Source organism: Urocitellus parryii, chromosome 2, assembly GCF_045843805.1.
Source record: "Urocitellus parryii isolate mUroPar1 chromosome 2, mUroPar1.hap1, whole genome shotgun sequence".
NCBI classification, from domain to species: domain Eukaryota; kingdom Metazoa; phylum Chordata; class Mammalia; order Rodentia; family Sciuridae; genus Urocitellus; species Urocitellus parryii.
The window spans coordinates 189,618,917-189,640,681 of record NC_135532.1 but is presented as its reverse complement, the minus strand read 5'-3'; the positions used below and the strand labels follow the sequence as shown (position 1 = coordinate 189,640,681).

At 34.1% G+C, this 21,765-nt stretch overlaps 1 protein-coding gene across 2 annotated transcripts in view; it reads right to left on the bottom strand.

Moving 5' to 3' along the window:
* Nucleotides 1-10,648: 10,648 nt before the first annotated feature.
* The window catches only part of Vgll3 (vestigial like family member 3), a 44,335-nt gene continuing 33,218 nt past the window's right edge, over nucleotides 10,649-21,765 (bottom strand). For both annotated transcript variants that reach the window (XM_026394006.2, XM_026394007.2), the window contains exon 4: nucleotides 10,649-11,963. In XM_026394006.2, coding sequence (XP_026249791.1) covers nucleotides 11,920-11,963 — 44 coding nt within the window. In that variant the 3' untranslated portion in view covers nucleotides 10,649-11,919. The remainder of the gene's footprint in view (nucleotides 11,964-21,765) is intronic.

The window sequence follows — 21,765 nt, the reverse complement described above, 5'->3', positions numbered from 1 at the left end:
TGTGTGCCACTGTGCCTGGTGAATTTTTTAACAAGCTTTTTAAATCCCTGTGGTTTATGAATACTGTTTCACTCAGTCGTCTCTTTTATCATGTATTCCTCTTGTGAGACAATAGGCTTAAACCTAAGGGAAAGCTGATTTTGGATTTATGCGTATACTCATGATGCTCAGGGAGGCACCCTTGTGTAATAAAGTAATCACTCTTCAGTGTTTGAATGGCTGCTAAGGATTCTTTAACACTTTTTAACACCTTCCTGCTGCTACAAGTGGGCCTGAGACAATATCACTCTATGAACATGTTCTATGAATATCCTTTTAGCAAACATAAGAGGGCAGCAAAAAAGAAATGAGTTTGAAAGGTACAGAAGATTAAACTAGATTTTAGAGAAGTACTATGCTCTATCATCCATGTGTCTTTAACAGCAAATTAATACAATCAAAAAATTTTATTATTTTTCTGAAAATTTGGTATTAGCTTTTCAAAATGTATCAGTTGTGGTTTCTAAGCATTTGCTTTCATACAAAACTCAGGACTCACTCACCTTGCTCTCAAATTTCTCAATTCCAACCCCCACCAATCCTGGATCTGCCCCTAGGTGATGAAATTTCCATAAGTAAGTTCTGTAAGTTTTTGAGGGATAGAAGGCCTCACTGGAGTGTGCTTCGTTCACTCCAGAAGCCAAAACTTACCAGGACTGAGACCGAAAAGACCTATTCAAACAAAATTAAAAGCAGGTAAAAAATGTTAAAAGAAGTGCAATTATAAATAAATCAACAACAGAGATACTGAATTCTGTTGACAAGTCAAAGAGAATAGGTAATGAAGTGAGGAAATCTGGAAAAGTTCAGAGGACTCAGGCCTACAGTACAGCAGAAAGCAAGGAGCTGTCATACCATCTAAGAATATTTCTGTTACAAAGCTGGCATTTCTAAGTATTGTTTTGATAAATGTACATTGACTAAATAGGAGGTGGTCTAACATAATTCAAGTAGTCAGTACAGATTCTATACCTACCATCTAAATTGTCAAAGGAAAATGATTAAATATACATAACTCTAAACCATTACCCCCTAGGGATTGAAATCACTACCTGTCTTTACTTGCATTAGTATTGCTTGCATATACAGTTGAACCTGTAGAAAGTTTAAACATGGAGGAAAGAAAAGGTTACACACACATACACACACATATTCCAGAGATATAGAGATTACTTCTGCTCTATTATCATGGGATTTGGAGGAAGAAGAAAGCCTGATTATTTCCCTCTCATAAATTTGTAGCAATCTGATTTCTGATGCAGAAGTCGAGATATATTTTCAAAGTACTTATCATGTTCTTAGTTTTTTATTTAGATCACCTGCAATTCAATTCAGGGATACAGCAAGTTGTTGTATAAGCAGTTTTAAAGCCAGTCTTCCAAATACCTAGAGTAGAATGTTTATGCTTTTGCTTTACATAATTTAATATGTGAATGTGAGCAAATGGAAGACAATCAAAATTAACTGTTAAGAAGATGGAGACATGAGCACAGAAATTATGCAGACTGAGAATTCAATGTTGACTCTACTTTAGAAAAGTTATTTAAAATCTCTGCAACTCAGTTTTCTGCTTCATAATATGAAGGAAGGAAAACTCACCTTGGAAAGGTTTGTTGAGGGTTCAGGAACTTGACTTGTAAAGTTCCAGGCTATGGATACTTAATAAATCGAGGTCAATATCAACCAATTAACAAATGGATTTGTGAAATTCTAAGCTCCTAGGACGTCTAGTATTCAACAACCATTTACACATTATCCCATTAATATATCCCATTAATATATTGATCCTGAGATATATGTCTTTCTATATGTTTCAATTAATTTTCCCATGTCAAACTACTGGTAAGTAGAGGGTAAGATTTAAACAATTTTCCTTCAACCTCAGCTTTGCAACAGAGAAACTGGAAGTTGAAATAATAAATTTTTAAATGATTTATTCTATCACTTCCAATCTTGCCCCAACTCATATTTAAGGTGTGATAAATGAAGATGCTTAAAAATATTTTCTTTATTATAAAAAATAAAATTAGGATTAAAATAAAGTTTGATTTTTTAGAAGATTAAACAAGAGCTCATCACTTAAACAAATCAGTAATTGACAATTTAGATGAAAAATAACATGTAAATCAAAGAGGCTGTGACTCTTTCAACCCATTATTCACTATTTTAATGAGATTTGAAGTTAACCTCCGTAGAAAAAGAGCCACAGTCATTCAGACTAGAAGAATATGTTGAAGGAATTGATTCTGCATCCCCAAATTGAAAATAGTATTCCACAGTTCCAAAGCTTGTCATAGGTTTATTTGGTTCATGAAAGTCACATTATTCTTTCTAACTCTCTCAAACTATCCTATTCTTTCTGGCCATTTTTAATAGTTCCTGCTATTTATTTTAGTTTGTTGAGATTATTAAAATTTGCCCATTTAGGTGCAACAATAACAAAAACCATTGGGATGGTGTGATGCTCTTGAGATTCTTAGACTGAACTTGGGTTTAAACTCTGGGGCTCAATCACTTGCAGTTGGGTGCCCTTAGGGAGTCCTTAACTAGTGACTTTCTCAATGACTGAAAAACAAGATTAAAACAGAAGCACTAGCTTTTGCTTAGTGATAACCAGGTTACATGCTCTGATTAGTCCCTCCAACAACTTTATATGAAGTATTACCTTTAATGCCTTTATTTTACAAATGACCACTCTAAGATTTAAAGAAATTAAGAAAATTATCCAAGAATGTATGTGTTCTAAGTAGCACTGTTAAAACTTGAGTCTCTATCATTTATATTGCTAATAATTTTTCAAATAATGCTATCTACATACTGCTACTCATGAGATTTAAGATAAATTCATGTAACACTCATGATAAATATTGGTTCTCATTTCTTTGAATCTGCACAGTACTTTCAGTCTTTCAAAAGCAGTTAAGACTTCCTATTTTATTTGGTTTGCATTGACAGATAAAGACACTGAGGCACCATGGGAATAAATGATATCAATAAATTACCATGGTGTCTGTTCCTAGGATCTGGGCTTTTTCTCTTCACATTTGTCACCTGTTCTTTAAATCTTCATTCAGCCTGTTTAAATCCTGTAAGAAGACACTTTCAATTTTAACATCTTTTGAATGCTCCCTTACTTTCATTGCTCTGAGGAGAAAGGCTCATATTTATTTTCACAAGTTAATCTGTGCCTTAATGTTACAGAATCTGATAACACCCTGAAAATGATTATTCCATGATCTCTAGGATCATCATCGCTGGAAGGCCACTCACAACAGGACTTTCCTGCCCCTTGCAATAACAAGCATTAATGGAATCTGGCCTTCTAACTGTCTGGTCTGTGTATGAGGCTGGTGTCAAAAGCGAGTCCAAGCAAGTTCCCCTGATGCACAGTCTTTACAACATCTTATAACTCATAAATGTTCCTTCAAGCCACCACCCACCTTTCCCAGTGGGAATCTAGTGAAACCATTCTCTTGGAAATAGCATAGATGCAACGGGTGGGAGGAAAATCCCTGCCTTTGGAGGAGATTGTGGAGGAGTGAGTGGGTGGAGACGAGGGGGGCAGCGGGGGATTTGAACAGCAAAGATGGAAAAAATAACCACCACTGCCACCAAAATATTCTGCTCAGGGATGAGGGAGTACACCCTACAGCTGTTAGCACTGTGCAACATATTTTGCATATTTGCATATACCAAGTATTTCCAAACAGCCTTGTGTTTGTTTAAACTCCCCCCAAGGAGATGTCTGGTAAAGATGTTATTGTAGAAAGCTATTTTCTTGGTGAAGTTTGCAAAACTGTTTTCAAACTGCTTAGACATATACATATATCTGAAGCTGAGAACAGTCATTGTCATTAGCTACATTATAGAGAAATGTGGACTAGTCCATCTACTCATCAACTCTTAAAACAAAGCACCCATGTTGTACAAGGAACGAAGGCACCTTGTTAGTTAAAGCTAATTTAAAAAAAAATGGAATTGTGGTTCAATTTAAAATGAAACATAGAATATTATCCAGTGATCCTTGATTCCTCCTGAATCTGCCAAAATGGGATTTTCTTAGTTGCTCTTAACTCTCCTCTTTGAGTTACAAATATTTTTCCCTAGCTTTAATGAGGTATATTTAGCAAATAAACTGTATATTCAAGGTATACATGATAATTTAATATATATTAATTGTACAATGATTACCACAAATTAAGTAATACTTCCACCATTAGAGATATTTCATTTGGTAAGAAAAATTATAATACTGAGTAGATTTCTCATGTAGCTGTTTACTTTTGGAAACGTCAACCACTACAAAACCACACATAAGCTCATTTGAAAAAGACTAGTGAACTTTCAACACAAGGAATGGGGTACTTTAAAACTATATTTTCCTTTTAGCAAGATCCACAAGAAAAGGATAGAGTATCACGCTTAAAGGGAAACAGATTTTGTATTTTTTGGCAAGATCTTAAATCCTCTGTTGCTATATTTGGCTCTCTACAAATAGTCTCTGTACAAGTGCAAAGCAAAGATCAATGCTGGTGTTCTTCATTCAGCTATAGCCAAACTTGGTATGGAAAGTAAAACAATTGTGTTTGAATGTTGTTTCTAACAAAAATTTGCTTCTCTTTTATTGATTAGTAACATTGCATAGTGTGGATACTTAATTTGCACATTACATGTTCACTTTGTTGTCACAGTTTTTCCACTGTTTAACTGATAACAGATGGAATGATTCAATCTGAACAGAAGTGTTAAAGCTTTACCACGTCAATGTGGTCATCTGTTGCTATTGAGTCAAATGTGTATGGGCAGGTCAAATGAGATGCTTGGAGACTTAGGACATCACAGGATGGGCATATGTTCCCAAAAAAGGAAGCAAAACAATTGAGTTATAGTTGGTTGTCCCCAGAGAAAACACACTTCAGCTAGGAAGAATCTGCAGTAGATGACCAGCTTTTCAACCCCAAGTGCCTGTCTTACATAAATACCACATAACCCCTTGGATTCCAAATCACCATAATAACTACTTGAAACTTTTGAAAAATGCAACAGGAGTTCCTTTATATACAGTTTTTCAAGTGAATGAAGATGAACATGAATGCCCCTGCAAACATTGTGCCTTGCTAGTTGCAGTGAAACATTAAATCCTCCTGTTTATAGAGCTGATAAAAAACAAAATTCTTTCAGTTCAATAACGGTAATAGTGACCCCAATGATATTGACATCCCAATCTTCAGAACTTGTGAATATGTTGTCTTACAAGGAAAAGGGGCTGGGAGGTGGGATGATTGCTCTGAATGGTACAGGAGAAGCCAACATAGTCTCACAGATCCTTAAATACCTAAGCAGGAGGCAGAAGGGAGGGTGAGAGTGAGGCTTTGAAGCAGGAGAAGAGGGCCTTCCTTGTGCTAAGGATTCTAGAATCTGGAAACTCTCCAGGAGAATCAAGACAGAAAACTGCCTGCTCTCTGTAGCCCACCAAAACAACACTTTGGCCAATGTTCGACTCACCAAATTGTAAAATAATAAACTTGTTTTAAGACAACTTAAATATTTTTAGTAAATTTATAAAAAAGCTATAAGAACCTCATATGCTAGTCAAGCCTTATATGACAGACAGTAAAGATGGCCATGCAAATTATTTCACTGGGATACTGGAGGGTATACTTATTTAAATACTGATTTCCAGACTTTTGCATTTTCACTTTAAAGATTCACTTAATAAGAAAATAGAGGAGCCCCATATAGGGCCCACATCCACATATTTTTTCATTAAAAATACAAGGTCTTAGAATTCTTCTGTGGCACTTATTCAATGTCAATGAGTCATAGAAAAATTTTTGTCAGTTTGTCTTTTCATACTACTTATAGCATGTCTGTGTCAACAACTGAAAAACAAACAAACAACAACTATATATATATATATATATATATATATATATACACATATATATTATATATAAATATATATATACACACATATATCCCTCCAAGGATCAAATGAATACCTCAGAAGCACTGTTTAAAAACAAATCTTGATTCCTGCTGTTAAATAATTTGCATAAGCCATCCCACTTCCCCTTTCATTATAAACATTTGTTTTCTATACCACTCTACACTGCAACATATAAGTGTCTTGGCTGTAAATAATAACCTCATAATTTGAAAGCCTATGACACAATTTTGAAAGATATTTATAAGTTGTTTAAAAATGAAGGAAACAAAAAAAGAATTTAGCCAATTCTTAAGAAATTCAGATCAAATCAACATTAAAACTACATTAAAATATAAACTTTAAATTCACATTAAATTATTTATTGAACAAATTGAAGATAATGACATCTTTTTCATTACAAAAATTTCCATCATTTTATATCATTGACACATAGGTACGAGTCCTGCATTTAAAGAGCAAATAGAAATGAAAAAGTCTCTTCCCCAACTTCCCACAAAGAAACAAAACATATGATTTCATAATTATTTTATAAAGCCAAAAGTTTTATGAATTACATATTTTTGTTAATTAAGAATGACAGCATAACTAATATTAGTTAATTTTCCTCTCTGAAATCAGGTATAATTAAGGTAGGATAATTTCTGACAAAACTAACAAATCTGGATTTGAATGTATTTCAATGCCATAAGATAATATTTTTGTTATGAGTTTTCAGATTACCTAATCAAGTGAATAAAATAAAGTGTAGCATACTGTGTATTTTTTCCTCTATGAAAAATTTGACTTTACCTATGTTTATGCAATACCAAATTTACTCCATATTTCCCCTTTAAATATATGCACTTTAAAATTATACAAATAATTCACATGAAAACATTTCCCTATATTGTATATCCTGAAAAAAAACTGAATGGAATATTTTAAAATCAGATAGAATATTCAAGATTGTACATAGCCTAAGAAATTAAATCAAGTGTGTAAATAACCATTAACTGTTGCTCTAGCTGCAACATAGAAAATGTACAACTCTATTAGTATAAAGAGATCAATAGAAAACTTCACATCTTATGCATATACCAAACAACTAACTAAAGAGTCTTGTATTCTAAAAAAATTATTCTTAGACCTAAATTTAGTAGTCCAGAAATTGTTAAAAAGGAAGATAATTGGTGATGACTTGCCTTTTTCTAGAAGGTGTCCTTAGACAAAGGAATTGGTGAATGATACTTAAATGTATTAGAATTTCATGGAATTTTAAGAGATTTACATAAATTTATTAAATCAAATTAATCTGAGATTTCAAGTGAATATTAGTTTGATTATTTGAAATCATAAAAATAGTTTTCAAGCAAACAAAAAAAGCACAACGGAAATAAGAAAATTAAGACATTTAGCAATAATGGCTACTCTAAAGGTTTTAAATCCCCCGAACCACTAAAAGAAAACTCTTAATGCAAACTTCTAAAAAAAATCTGTTCTTTGACCGCTTTCTACGACCACATAACCAAAACATTAACCTTTTGAAGCTGTTGAGATTGAGGTTTCCTTGCAGATGCCACTTATATCCCCATCACAAGAGTCATCCAACTCTTTTATAGCTTATATATTCATTTTCAACATAAATTTTGGATCAAAACGTGATCCTAATTTTTCTTAAAACATTTTAACCACATTTTTAATGCCTTGATAATGGATTGAAAGAGCTCTCAAGCCTTTCAATGTTTCTAGAGAGTAAACTATAATTTCTCTCTCAAACAAGTCTTATATTTTCTGAAAGATATATATATATATATCTTTTATCCTGCTGGGAGGAAAAAAATCTGAGTCTTTATGGTCCTGTCCATTAAAATTGGCAGGCTGATTTCATTTTGGTCCCATAGTTTCTACTGTCCTGTCAGCTGCGAAGGAATCACAGGGATTCTAACTGCCATCAATACCCTTTGTAACTGCAATGGTTCGAGTGAACTCTTTCCATCTTCAATAACTGACACAGTGTCAACATCTGCTTCCAATAAAGTTGTTTCTTTTTTTCTCAAGTAGAGTAAATTTGCTGACTGAGATTGTAAAGGGTTGTTTTCCCCCTCCTTTTCATGAGTTCATGGGGGGATATATTTTCCACCATATTTTGCAACTTTTCCTCCAAGGCAAATTAAAAAAAAAAAAGAAAAAAAACTTGGATAACTTCAGATGACACGTTCTTATTCCAGGTGCCAGGTAAACTCAAAATATAACTGAAAAACATAAACTTTGATGATTTAATGTCACTATCCTCTTAATTTTGGAGATAGCAATACATAGGGACCCTAGATGAATTACATTTTGAAATATGTGAGAAAACTCCAAGTTGGGCCTTCAGAAAAGCAGTCATGTATCTATTTGGTTGCCACAGAAATGCATATGGAAAGTAAAGATAAGGGACATTTGGAAGGTCAATTTAATGACTTAATTACTCAAGTCATGGACATTTTTTGGTAGCTGTCATTTGTTGAGCACATAATGTGAACGGCCTAATATCCAAACTTTCTTCCATTAACTTATTCTGTTCCCTACTCATCTCCCACTCAAAACTCAAACATGTGTACTTTCCTTTTCCACCACAAAATGCCACTGCTCCCAGTGGCTTAATTCAGCAAATACTATTTAATAAAAGGACACTGAGGAATAGAATGTAGCTTCTTAAAATGTCAAGCCAGACAGAAAATCAAAGACTAGACTCTGTCACATATTCTGCAAATCTCAGAATAAAAATGGGCAAACATTATTGGCATAATAAATAATGACCACCTTAAGGGTATTATTTGTAATAGTTTCTAGAGTTCTTTTCAAATGTTATAAAATCAAAGAAATCAATGCCTTAATTATTTGCAATTCACTAATTCTCATTTTGTACATTTTTTGAACAATCTTGGCCATTTTTGTCTAGCATAATGTAAATAAACTTATGATCAAAGAGTAAGAGAAAAATTAGAGCAGACAATGAAGAGAGGGTGGCTGATCTAAGAAAACATGCTAGTTTTTAAAAAGTTTACACAGTCTCTTTTCAAATTAACAATGAAGCATCACATCTCTTGTTAGGATCCTAACTTGCCAACATTATGTTGTTTCTTAGCTCCTGGCAATTTAGTGGTGGAAGCACAGATTAGATTGAGAATAAATGAGAAGATTTTCCAGTATTTACTTCTTAGGAGTTTTAGATAGTTGCAGTGGAGCATCCTTTGTAAAAGATTCAAGGGTCTAAGTCAAGTTAGGAAGACCACTGATAGCCTTCAGTAAAGTAATTTAGAAACCTATAAATTCAACTGTAGCATTTTGATGCGAGAAAAACAGACCTAGAAAATGATAGCATTTTAAATGTAAAGGAAATTCAGATTATTGTGCTAAATTACAAACCATCCCGTTTTATAACTTCTGGTAGTAATGGTGACATGGCAGGACTAAGGGATGCCAAACAATTAAGAGAATTTGTAAGTAGGCTCTGCCTCTTTCTACTCAAATTTGATCCACTCCTTTGGTGGCAGTGTTCTAACAATACCTGAGCCTGTTCTCAATGAGATAGCTTATTGATGGAAATTTTCCTATGTAAAAAAGAATTGGGGTTCTTCATTTTCTCAGGTCGCCACAGCCAAGAAATGTTTTGTCCATAGTTAACAGAGAGAGATAGAACAAAGTCTAAAATCAGGATGAAGCCAGTTGTTACTCTTTCAATTCAATTCAATGGAGACAAAGGAAAGAAGCAAATAGTTAATGCTTTTTTTCCCCCTTCTTAATTGAGAAAATCCAATTGAATGATCTGAATGAGTTCAAGTATGACACTGTTCTAAGAGAAATTGCAAAGGAAGTTAATAGATTCCTAGGGAAGAGGAGGTAAATAAATAATCCCCAGTGAGTCATCCCATGGGAACTACGGAATGCTTGTTTTTGAAAACTCAAGAGAACTCAAGACAAAATAAATTGTACAGATTCATCAAACTGTGTGCTCCACATATTTGGCAGATTACAAAAAAAATTGCATCAAATCAAATTATAGGTCAAAATGTACATAGTTTAATCAAGCCACTTCCCTGGAAAGTGAAGTTTATATTATAAGTGAGTGGAAGTTTCCTCAAGTTTGGACTTCACATTGGTAAAACTGTGTATATTGTTGAGGAGAAGCAAAATATGGAGTGATGAGAATACAAAAGAGTATACAGGTTTACAAGTCAAAGAATGCATCAGGAAAGAAGACTAATGCACAAAACATAGCCAAGATAATATCTGAAAATTACATATGAGAATTCTGTCTACCTAAGCATGTTGTCTTGTCAATGTTTATTCACACATATTATATATGCAACTAAAGATGCTAGTATCACTTCACTGAAAATCTGATTTCTTGTTGGTAGAGAGAGATAGGAGAAACTTGAGAAACTTTTTATCAAATGAAAACACCTATATTACATTGACTTTTTATATGAAGCCCTGAAAGCAGTTGAAAAGAGGAGACAAGTTTGCCTTTAAATTCCTTACATTATCAATAGCTGCCAACTTCTTAATCCTAATCTTTCCCTAATAGTGTCATAATGATAATTTTTACTTTAAAATCTTAGTTAGATCCTGAGGGCCACATCAAATTGTATCCTCAAATTTAAAAATTTTAGCCCAATTTCAGTAACTGTGGTATAAACATAAATAATCCCAATATAAATTATATTTTGCCCTAAATTTTTAAAAGGATTGAAGCAAGTAAAACTAAATTTGAACAATAACAAAAAATGGCTTGCACAATGCTATTGAAAATATTACTTTATAGATTTTTTTTTTCAATTTGCAATGATGAGTGGCATGATCAGAAATAGACAGGGCTTTGTGATATGTCTAGTATCTTTCTTGATATTATTCTTTCAAAAGCACTTAAAAATAACTTTTGAAATTGCCACTAATGAGTAATAAGAAACACAGAAAATAAGTCATTGGCATGTACAGATCTCATGGTTAAATATATTTTATCCCAGTATAAGTAGTTGTATTAAAACTCTGGTTTGATTTATCAAAGTTGGATGGACTAAAAAGAGGAGTGTACTATAAGTAAACTTTCCATCTAACTGAAAGTTTATGCAAACTTTCTTCTTAGTCAACTTCTAAGGACTCTTTGGGAGAAATCAAAGTAATGAAATACTCTTTCTTTAGTGTGCTCCACCCCCTGACCAAAAAAAAAAAAAAATCTCCCTTTCAAAGTTATATATATCACTCAAAACTAAGTGAGCTAGCATGGAATTAAATCTTCACTGACATTTAATGTAAAAACAATACTGCATTGGTTTGGCTGTGATATAGCTACTTTTGTTGAAAGGAGAAAATACTGAACACTTGAGGTAACCTAGAAAGCACAGACAGGAACATATCACACACATTTGAAAGATAAGCATTTAAACATTTTTGCCAGTGCTTCTCTGAGATCAAGTTCTTTAAACAGAACTCAACAATTGTTACAATATTAAAAAAAAAATACATCCCCCCAAAATAGCCCATCAATGCTAAACCAAACTTTCTGTATTTCTACAAAAATAGATGCACACAGAACTACAAAATTGTATTCCTGAAAGAATGAACATTTTCATTTGTGGTTCATCTTTTCCTGACAAGGTGGCCAGTTGGAAAAAAAAAATGACACAAAAACTATCCCAAGTACTGGTAAAAGCAAGAAAGTAAGGAAGAGTTGCACAGTTGACAAAGGCTCAGATGAGGGAAAAATTAAAACTGCTTTTCTTCAATGACTAGGACCCACTCTGCTTTCTCCAGAAAAGGTTCAAAACCAAGGTAAACTGCCTGCCACTTCCGCTTCTCCTTCCACGTTTCTTGTGTCCCATTGCGGAATGGAAAATCCCAATGGCATCTTTCTCCAGTGGGCCTTTGGATTCAGGCTGCAGCCTGACTTGCTAACACTGGATGCTTCAGTACCAGGGTGATTCCTTGCTCTTGTCTTGATGTTGCAAACCTAGAAAAGAAGAATGTGGATATGAATACACACTGTACTCAAAAATGTGCACAACCTGCAATGCATTGGATATAAAAGCCAAAAAGAATACAGGCAGCTGTGAGAAATGACCTCAGGACAACCTAGTCTCTAAGAAAATCCTGGGCTTCTATTCACAATTTTCAAAAGGCGTACCAACACAATATGTGACAAAAATTCTATATAAGTGTCATTTGTGTAGTAATATATATTATAAAATATATATACAGATATATTAGCTATGGTTTTTCTCCTGATATTGAGTGAATAATATATCCAAAAATATAAACAATAATTTTATTTGTAATTTCAAAAGGAACTGATATTTTGAAGAAAAAAATGATAGCCAAACTTTCGGGTATATTTAGCAATATTTTAATAGTTTAGTCACTATCAAAAAAAAGATACTTCAGGACTAAAATGATAAACAAATTATATTGTTTTGAAATATGTTCCACAATGAAATTAGTATAAATTATAGCTAAAAGCCAGATTTATATGAATTTATACTAAAAGCAATGGCACAGATTTTGTAATCCCAGCAACTTGGGAGGCTGAGGTAGGAGGATCTCAAGTTCAAAGTCAGCCTCAGCAACTTAATAAGGCTCTTAGCAACTCAGCCAGAGCCTCTCTCTAAATAAAAATTACAAAAAAAAAAAAAGGACTGGGGATGTAGCTCAGTGTTTAAGTACCCTTGATTCAATTCCTAGTCTCAAAATAAATAAATTGTGGCTAAAATGGAGTTTAGAATTGTCAGTGGAAAAACATAAAACAGTATCTAAAGGAAGATATGAGAACATAGTTTCATTTCAACTTATAGCTCAAATTGGAAAGTTTATCAAAGAATAAAACCAGAAAATATGAGTCTGATGTAAGTTTAATGCAGTTGACTGATATCTGATAGGAGCAATTAGCATAGCATCCCTAGCTTATATCCACTTGAAGTCATTTAGATTTTGTTCTGCATTTTTCTTTCCAGCTTTATTGAAGTATAATTGACAAGTATAGATGTATATATTTAAGGCATGCATGTAGCACAAGGCTTTGATGTACCTATATACTGTGAAATAACTACCACAGTCAAATTAGTTAACATATCCATCACCTTTTCAATTCCCCTTATTTTTCTATCTAAAGCATATTTTTTGGAAGAGTGAAGACCCCAAACATACTCTTAAATCCTTTAGAATCAAACATCAAAATATAAATGGAAGCCTTAGAAACAAGTGGGGAGGAATGGAATTTGACTGCAGATATGTGGGTGTGAGGGTCTCAGGATATTCTCCTGACTCTTAACACAAAACTGTTATAAATCTAGGTGTACATAAAAAATTAAAGAGTTAAATGACCCAGTATGGTTTTAAGGGTTTATTATTACTAAAATATTTATTCTTTAATTTTTTATATTTGTTTTAATTAGTTATACATGACAGTATGCACTTTGATATATCATACATAGATGGGATATAATTTCTCATTTTTTGGAGTGTACATGTTGCAGAATCATATTGATCATGTAGTCACATATATACACACAGTATTAATGTCTGTTTCATTTTACTATTTTTCCTAGCCCTACATCTCCTCCCCTTCCCTCTCATCACTTCCCTCTACCTAATCTAAGATAACACTATTTTTCCCTAGTGCCCCTACCTTATTGTGAATTAGCATACGCATATTAGAGAAAACATTCGGCCTTTAGTTTTGTGGGATTGGCTTATTTTGCTTAGCATGATATTCTCCAATTTACTCTGGTTTCTCTTCAGATGGTATAAATCTTTTGCCTTTTACTAAAATATTCCTTGTATCTCAATTTATAGAAGAATTTTATCAAATAAGTCAAAACCAGACACAATTAGTCATTGAATGCAAGCCTTCAGATGTCAGACAAAATGGAACAGCAAAGATGAGATCAAGAGACAACACAGAGAATTTCAAGTCTGTCTATATTCTATTTCGAATTAGTGCACTAGGAAAAGAAAAGGCAACACATCCCAAATGCAAAAAAAGAAAAAAAGAAAAAAGATACGGTCTTTTTTCCCTTAGGCATACTGGCATTATGTTTAGATGCATAATCAATACTTTTCTTTTCCAATTTCAAAAGGAGAGAGAGGGGGATGAAAGAAAAAGGGAGGAGAAGAAGAAATAAAAGGATCTGGGTTGTATCAAGTCACTCGAAGTTTGCTTTACTCATTTTCAAATGATTCTGTGGTTAGAATAATTTGCAACCTGACATAGTCTCTGTTGGGTGACTCTTATAATCTAAACCACCTTTACTGACAATCTGCTGACTACATAAATATTTTTTTCATTATTAAAACGTCTCATCTTCTATATGACTCAGTGTTTCCACACTTGAAGACTACATCAATCTATAGGATGTCAGCACTGCAAGTCATGAATATTATTGTAATCATCAAGTGGTTTGGCTATCTTTTTTTCTTTTTAAATAAAGGCTATCCCTGGTTTGCTTTGCAAAGACATATGACTCCTTCAAAATTGCATTAGTTTTTTGCCATACACAAGTATTGGATTACTTAAGATAGCCCCGAATTTTCCAACCAGAATAACAGAAGGCATCCTCTCATTATAAATTCATCTCTTTGGTTTTTGTTTCCACATCTCTGCAATACTGCAATGTAAACCCCTTTAATAATCAATTCATCTGTGGCCCCAAAGATACTACATATCTAATAGATACTTGGAGTTCCGTTTCTTTTGTGGTGAGATATAAATCAAAACTTTGCTTTAATTACCAGGAATTCATTTCTTAATTTCAAAACAGGCATGAGTAATGCACAAGAAAATGAGCAACCTCCAACAAAAGACCCTTCTAAGTTGCAACAGATAAGCAGGGTTTATAATTTTTCTAGTTAAAAGACAATCACAAAGGGTAGATCAAGATATTTAATGGTTAGCCAGTACATTTAGCATTCCCGAGAAAGGAGGGGACAAAACTGTTTAACCATGATCTTTGTGTGGTCCATATATATTTGGGATTTCCCAAATGTTCTTGCCACAACGGAATCCAGTCTTCCACCAGTTTTGCTCCTATTTAGGATTTTGCTGCCTCTTTACTTCTTAACTCAAGCCTCCATGGAATGAGTTCACACCACTTCCTGAGACTACTAGCTACTTGAAATCAACTATGCTTACTTTCTTTTATGGTAATTCAGTTTTAATTTTATTGGTTTTAGCCTGTGAGATATGTAGAAGAGAAAATAAACAACATAAAAATGATGTTAGCGGACACTTTCTTAGGGCCTGAATATGCCTGGTGCTGTACTAATTGCTTTACATGAAATGTCTCTTTCAATGTTCCCAACCATGCTGGGATAATATTCACTTTGTCTATGAGAATTTTGAAACTAAGAGAAGTTATGCAACTATTAGGTGGGAAGGGAGAATTTTAAAAGAGGTGTTTGATGTCAGTGTCAGCAGCCCTAATCACAACATATATGCTCACCTATATGTATATGTTGGCTGTGGGCTGTGGCATTGCCCTAATCCTCTCCACTCTTCAAGTAAGAAACTTCTTCAGAATCAATTCAAGGAAAAGTCAGTTTGTTTTTTTTTTTTGTTGTTGCTGTTTTCTTTTTTAATTTCTTTTGCACTGTTTAGAAACACCCTCGTTTAGTAGAATTGATATAGGAATTAACAAAATAGGTCTCAGTGATTTTGCAACAGCTAAACATGTGACTTTTTTCCCAAGATTCAATAAACGATACACAGTAATGCATTATGCTTCAGATAAAGGTCTCTTCAGTGATATAATGGGATATGCCATTATCAACGGATGTGTTTTTCTATGTGTTTTTCTTTAATGTGACCACTCTTCCCACTACCAACACCAGACTTCACCATTGTGAATTTTTAAAACAGAGTGGTCATTTATTTGACTCCTGAGGTATTTGTCAGTAATAAACTAGGGAACAAAGACATCAAATTGTTGGCTTCAGAGCCTGAGTCTGAAGTTCAGTTTACAGAAAAGCCTGAGAGATAATGAAAGCTTATAGATGCATGTCCTCACTTCAACTCTAATACCACCAGCACTACCACCTGACCAACAGAGAAGGAAAGGAAGAAAAAAGTAGACACAAGAAAAGATACTTGGGAAAATTAGGGACAAGAGAGAAATCTTGGTCAAAGAAGAGGTTCAAAATTTGATTTCCTTATGCTAAGTGAAGCTAGTCAATCTTTAAAAAACAAATACCAAATGACTCCTTTGATATAAGGGGAGGAAACAAGGACAGGGTAGGGACGAAGAGCTTGAGAAGAAGATTTACATTAACAGGGTTGAGAGGAGGGAAGGAAAGGAAGTGAGAAGGGAAATCGCATGGAAATGGAAGGTGATCCTCAGGGTTATACAAAATGACATATAAGAGGAAAGGAGGGGTAAGACAAGACAATGCAAATGGAAGAAATGATTTACAGTAGAAGGGGTAGAGAGAGAAAAGGGGAGGGGAGGGGAGGGGAGGGGAGGGGAGGGGAGGGGAGGGGAGGGGAGGGGAGGGGAGGGGGGATAGTAGAGAATAGGACAGACAGCAGAATACATCAGACACTAGAAAGGCAATTTGTCAATCAATGGAAGGGTAACTGATGTGATACAGCAATCTGTATACGGGGTAAAATTGGGAGTTCATAACCCACTTGAATCAAACTGTGAAATACGATGTATTAAGAACTATGTAACGTTTTGGAAGACCAACAATAAAAAAAAATTTTTGATTTCCTTTCAAAATTTAGAAAATCTGAGTGTTAGTCTGTTCATGCTGCTAAAACAAATCACTATACATAAACTAAGTAGCTTATAAACAACAGAAATTTATTCATCTTAATTCTGGAGTCTGGGAAATCTAAGATCTGAGGCAACTAGAGACACAACATCTGGTAGAGGACTCTCTGATTCAAAGAAGGCATTTTCTCAGTGTGTCCTCAACAAGCTAGAAAGGGTTTGGAGTTTCTCAGAGGCCTCTTTATAAGGACACTGATCCCATTTCTGAGGGCTGTTTCCCGGAAGCCCACTCACCTCCCAAAGGTCTAATACCATAGCCATAAGGGACCGAATATTAACATGTGAATTTAGGAGGAGACACAAGCGTCCAGATTATAAAATTGATGACAAATAACAAGTTACCATTATTGGGAACAGGAAAAATCATAAGTTCTTTATGATTTGAGGAGGGTGCATCTTCACAGATTTGCAAAAGGCTATAGGAATAAGGATAGAGAATAGCAACAGATTGTGTCTAAGTATGAAAAGCTTGGAAACTTCCTGCTCTTCAGTTTCCAATTCCTAGAGTTTTGTGAATACATCCTAAAGTTTTCACGTACCCCAAATCAAGAAGGGTACAGAAACTGGCACAGAGGGAATGATGGTGGGCTTTGCTGATGGTTTCCATAAGTACCCTAAAGCATAAGAAAGGGCTCAGACCACATCAGACGAGCATTTTGAATGATCACAAACACAAGGAAACTGAACTCACCACCAAGTTTAATAGGGGGAGACACAGTACAGAGAGTGCACAGAGAATCAGACCATACTTCAGGAGGTAGATCAAGAAACAGGATCAGAACAGAAATGAAATGACCACACCCAGAAGTAAACAGCAATCTATTAGTTGACAAGTTTTTCAATCTAATAACTTCCTAGAAATACAGGGGCAACCACAGGGAAAGCGCAAAGAAATAATTTGAGAAGAGGTGTCAGCTGTAAATGGGAGCTGTTTTTGAATGGAGAGCAATGGAGATATCACCAGATTGGACCAATAATAATCAGAATAAATGAAGCGAAATTTTCTGCAATTACATAGAAACAATCAATTAGGTAACTGAAAAAGTTGCACCTCTGCACAGCTGGGTTGTGGGGACTATCTTGATTGTCAGAGTCACATTCCACTAGAGAAACATGTTCTACTTCTAAGGAAGCATAATCACTTGACAACACACTTGACCACAGCTCTTTACATTGAATGTGCTTCCAATTATTTTTATTGCTGGAGATAAAAGAAGTAACCATAAAATGGGAAACACACTGTTGATAAAAATAGAAGAGAAATAGGAACATAAACTCTGGGAGTGTGTGTAAAACATTCCATGACCTAAAAGTGAAGAAAGCATTTAAATGAATAAATATCAACTTTCAGGTTGTAGATATTACAAGTTTATATGTCACTTAGAAAAGAATGCTTACCATTAGAATGATAAGACGGTAATTCTTTTCCTGTATTTTAGCAAAATGAATCCCCTACTTTACCCATGCTTTAGTAAAGGTAAGTCATACTTAGTGCAAACTTAAATAAATACAACACTGTGTTGGATACTGCATTAAGACAGCCAACCTTCACCAGCAACCTGATAGCTCATATTGACACAGTGACAAATGAACACAAAGACATGCAAGAAACAGTCATGCTATTTTCTATCACTTTATTAAAATATCTTTGTAAGTGATCCTACAACTGCATTTGTGTCTGAGCCTGAGGACAATCAGTTTAAGTTCAAACTGAGAATTTCTAATTAAGACCTATGTGAACATAGCACCCTACTATCAACCTACAGGCAAAAAATATAGAATAAAAAAAGTTGTCCACTTTTGCAACTATGATTTTATTGTAGGTGACTGTCAAAACAGATCAGGTTCATCCACCATGGAAATATCCTTTAAATGTCTTTAAAACATCTTTGTTTTTTGAATCTTAAAACATCATAAAATTCTAGTTTAAAAGTTCAATATAAATAGTATTTATAAAAGAAAAACTCTACGTAATATCCTCTTGTCATCAGACAACATGCTGAGTATATATTGGATCTATGTACACACACCACCATTTATACTGTGCTGCAGCTTATTTCACCAGCAATATTATCTTGGAAAACCATCACATTTCAGTATGCACAGCTCACCCTATCCTTCTGAAAGTGTCACAGTATTTACTCCACAGTATGTCATTACTCAATTTTCCATAGCAATACATCATTTGAATACACCCATATACACATATACAAGTGTGTATGTGTATATATATATATATATATATATATATATATATATACACACACACACACATTTATCACTTATGTGAATATTTTAGTAGTTATAAATTCTGTAGAATATATTTGTATCATTGCTGAATCCAAGCATACATACTTGTTTATTGGTTCTTCTTAGTTACACATAACATTAGTATTCTTAGTTATACATAACATTAGTATTCATTTTAACACGATTATAAAGGCATGGAATATAATTTGCTCTAATTCAGTCCCCATTACTTCCTCTTCCTCTCTCCTCCTTCCCTTCTGTTCCCCTTCCTAAAATCTACTGATCTGTTATTAATTTATAGTTCTTTTTATTAGTGTCCTGTGAATGTATATGATGGAGAGATTCACTGTGGTATATTCATATATGTACATAGGAAAGTTAGGTCATATTCATTCCATTGTGTCTCTATCCCATCCTTCCTCCCTTCCCTTCAGTACCCTGATCTACTCCACTGATCTTTCTTCTATATACCCCATCCACCATTTTAGATTATGTTCTGCATATTAGGGAAAACATTCGACCTTTTAATCTATATATTTGTAAATGATCCTACAACTGCATTTGCGTCTGAGTCTCAGGGCAATCAGTTTAAATACAAGCTCAATGTGTGTTTGTACCTATATTTCTACATTTTTGCTACTACTTATGATTTATATAAAATATCTAATTGTTTCCACTTGGATTTCGTTCACAATTAGTGAAGATAAGACATTATGTTTCTTCCCTGTACTTTATTTTTGGCTAATTTTGGGGGGCTTTTTAAAAAGCAATTTGTTCACTGGCTGCTAAGTGTGTAAAAAAAATTTTTTTGTATATTAGGTATGTGAAAAATTTTTTCTCATGTATTACAAATATTTTTGCCTTTTTAATAATCTATCTTCATATTTAATATGTAAATGATGGACAATAATTCCTTTTAAAATCATCAAAAATAAGATGTATTCCTCTTGGACCAGATCAAAGATAAAATTTATTTATTAGACATTTTAATGATAATGACTTTCTTATGATTATAACTCTTGCACACCAAAATATTAATAAAAGACTCCCAGTTGTGATTGCATAACTTTCCAGCAGAAAGACATTTTTCTATCTATAGAGAGATTTTCTCGAGGCACATTTAAAATCCACTAAATATCTCCATGTAGTAGCACTGTCAGAAACAATCAGGTGAAAACTGTCTGAACTTGTCAAAATGTCTTTAAACTCAAATTCAAAAAAGGAGTAGAAATGTAAACTCCAGCAAACTTGATGTTACCAGTAGGCCATAATTTACAGTGTCTTTGTAAGTGGGGCACCTGCATACCTAAGGCAAGCATTACAGGTGACAAGCTCTTCACTGCCCAGGTGTTTTCCACTAGCTCTTGTTTTCCTAGATCTAGACAGCAATCCTCTGCCATCTGTCTCTCCTCTCAGAACCTTCCTTCCTTCAAACCATGAGCCCTTCTCAGCACAAAATCTCTAGACTTCGCCTTTAAGTATCAGCTGCTTCCTCAGACTCGCCCATGTTAAAATGTGCAGCTGGAAGGTAAACTGGCGAGTATTTAAGGCACCATGATACGGAGTTACCAACCTGAAGAAGTCACTTGAAAACTGAACTTGTGGACAAACATAAAATGTAAATCACAGAGTGAGGTGGTTTTTGATCATTGTGGCAATTTACCAGGCTCAAATTTGATTCATAACCTCTTAGGTGATAGAGTCTGAGGATCATGAGACACAATATGGAATGCAACTATTTACCAATTCAGTGACCTCAACTTCAAAAGCAGATACAAAGAAACTTTGAAGACAAAGAATGAAGAAAGAAGGGAATGGGAAAGAGTGAAATAGAATACTCTTTGTAATTTCTTCTACAGACTTTCTCCCAGAACAGAGAGGAGCAAGACCAAAAAAAAAAAGTTTGGATCACTTATTGTAACTGAAACCACAAGTTATAATACTCTCAAGAGATTCTAACTATTCAGACATCTGTTGGATAACAAATGCAGCCAAACATGCATCTTTAAAGAGGTTTCTAGGTTATGCAGTGACAGCTTTACGATTCAGAAAATAGATAATCCAACCAGAGGAAAAGCTAATCAGGATCCACAAAAATATCATTAGGGATAAAATAACCACACAGGAAACACAGTATCTAGGAGTATCAAATATTTAAAACTTCACAATTTTAAAAATTACTTAAGAACTGCTGGAATACAAACATCTTTTAAATGTGCATTTGGTTTAAATAATCACTTTCTCTAATCCCAGTGACTCAGGAAGCTAAGACAGGAGAATCACTAGTTCGAGACTAGCCTTGGCAATCTAGAAAGACCATGACTTAAAATTTAAAAAATGCAAAGGACTGGAGATGTAGCTCAGGGAAGAGTGGCCCTGAGTTCAATCCCCATTATCAATAAAAGGAAAAAACCAATCTCTTTATTAAAACAAAGTTTATTGTAAAAAAATTCAGTAAGAATGAGATATGTTTTATATCTCAATTCCTGCTCTGACATGGTTAATTTTTTTTCTCATTTCTGTGTGACATGAACACAAGATTACTCTCTGACAATTTCCAGAAGAGTTTGTTCAATCCTAGCAAACATGAATTGGACTTCAATGATTATGAATAAGCTAAGCATCACCTGATATAGCACGAGCAAAGCCAGCATGAAAATAAGCATTAGAACACATGCCTGTGGTCAAACAAAATTTATGAATTTAATTCTCCAGTATATCAAGCTGGATCTAATGGCA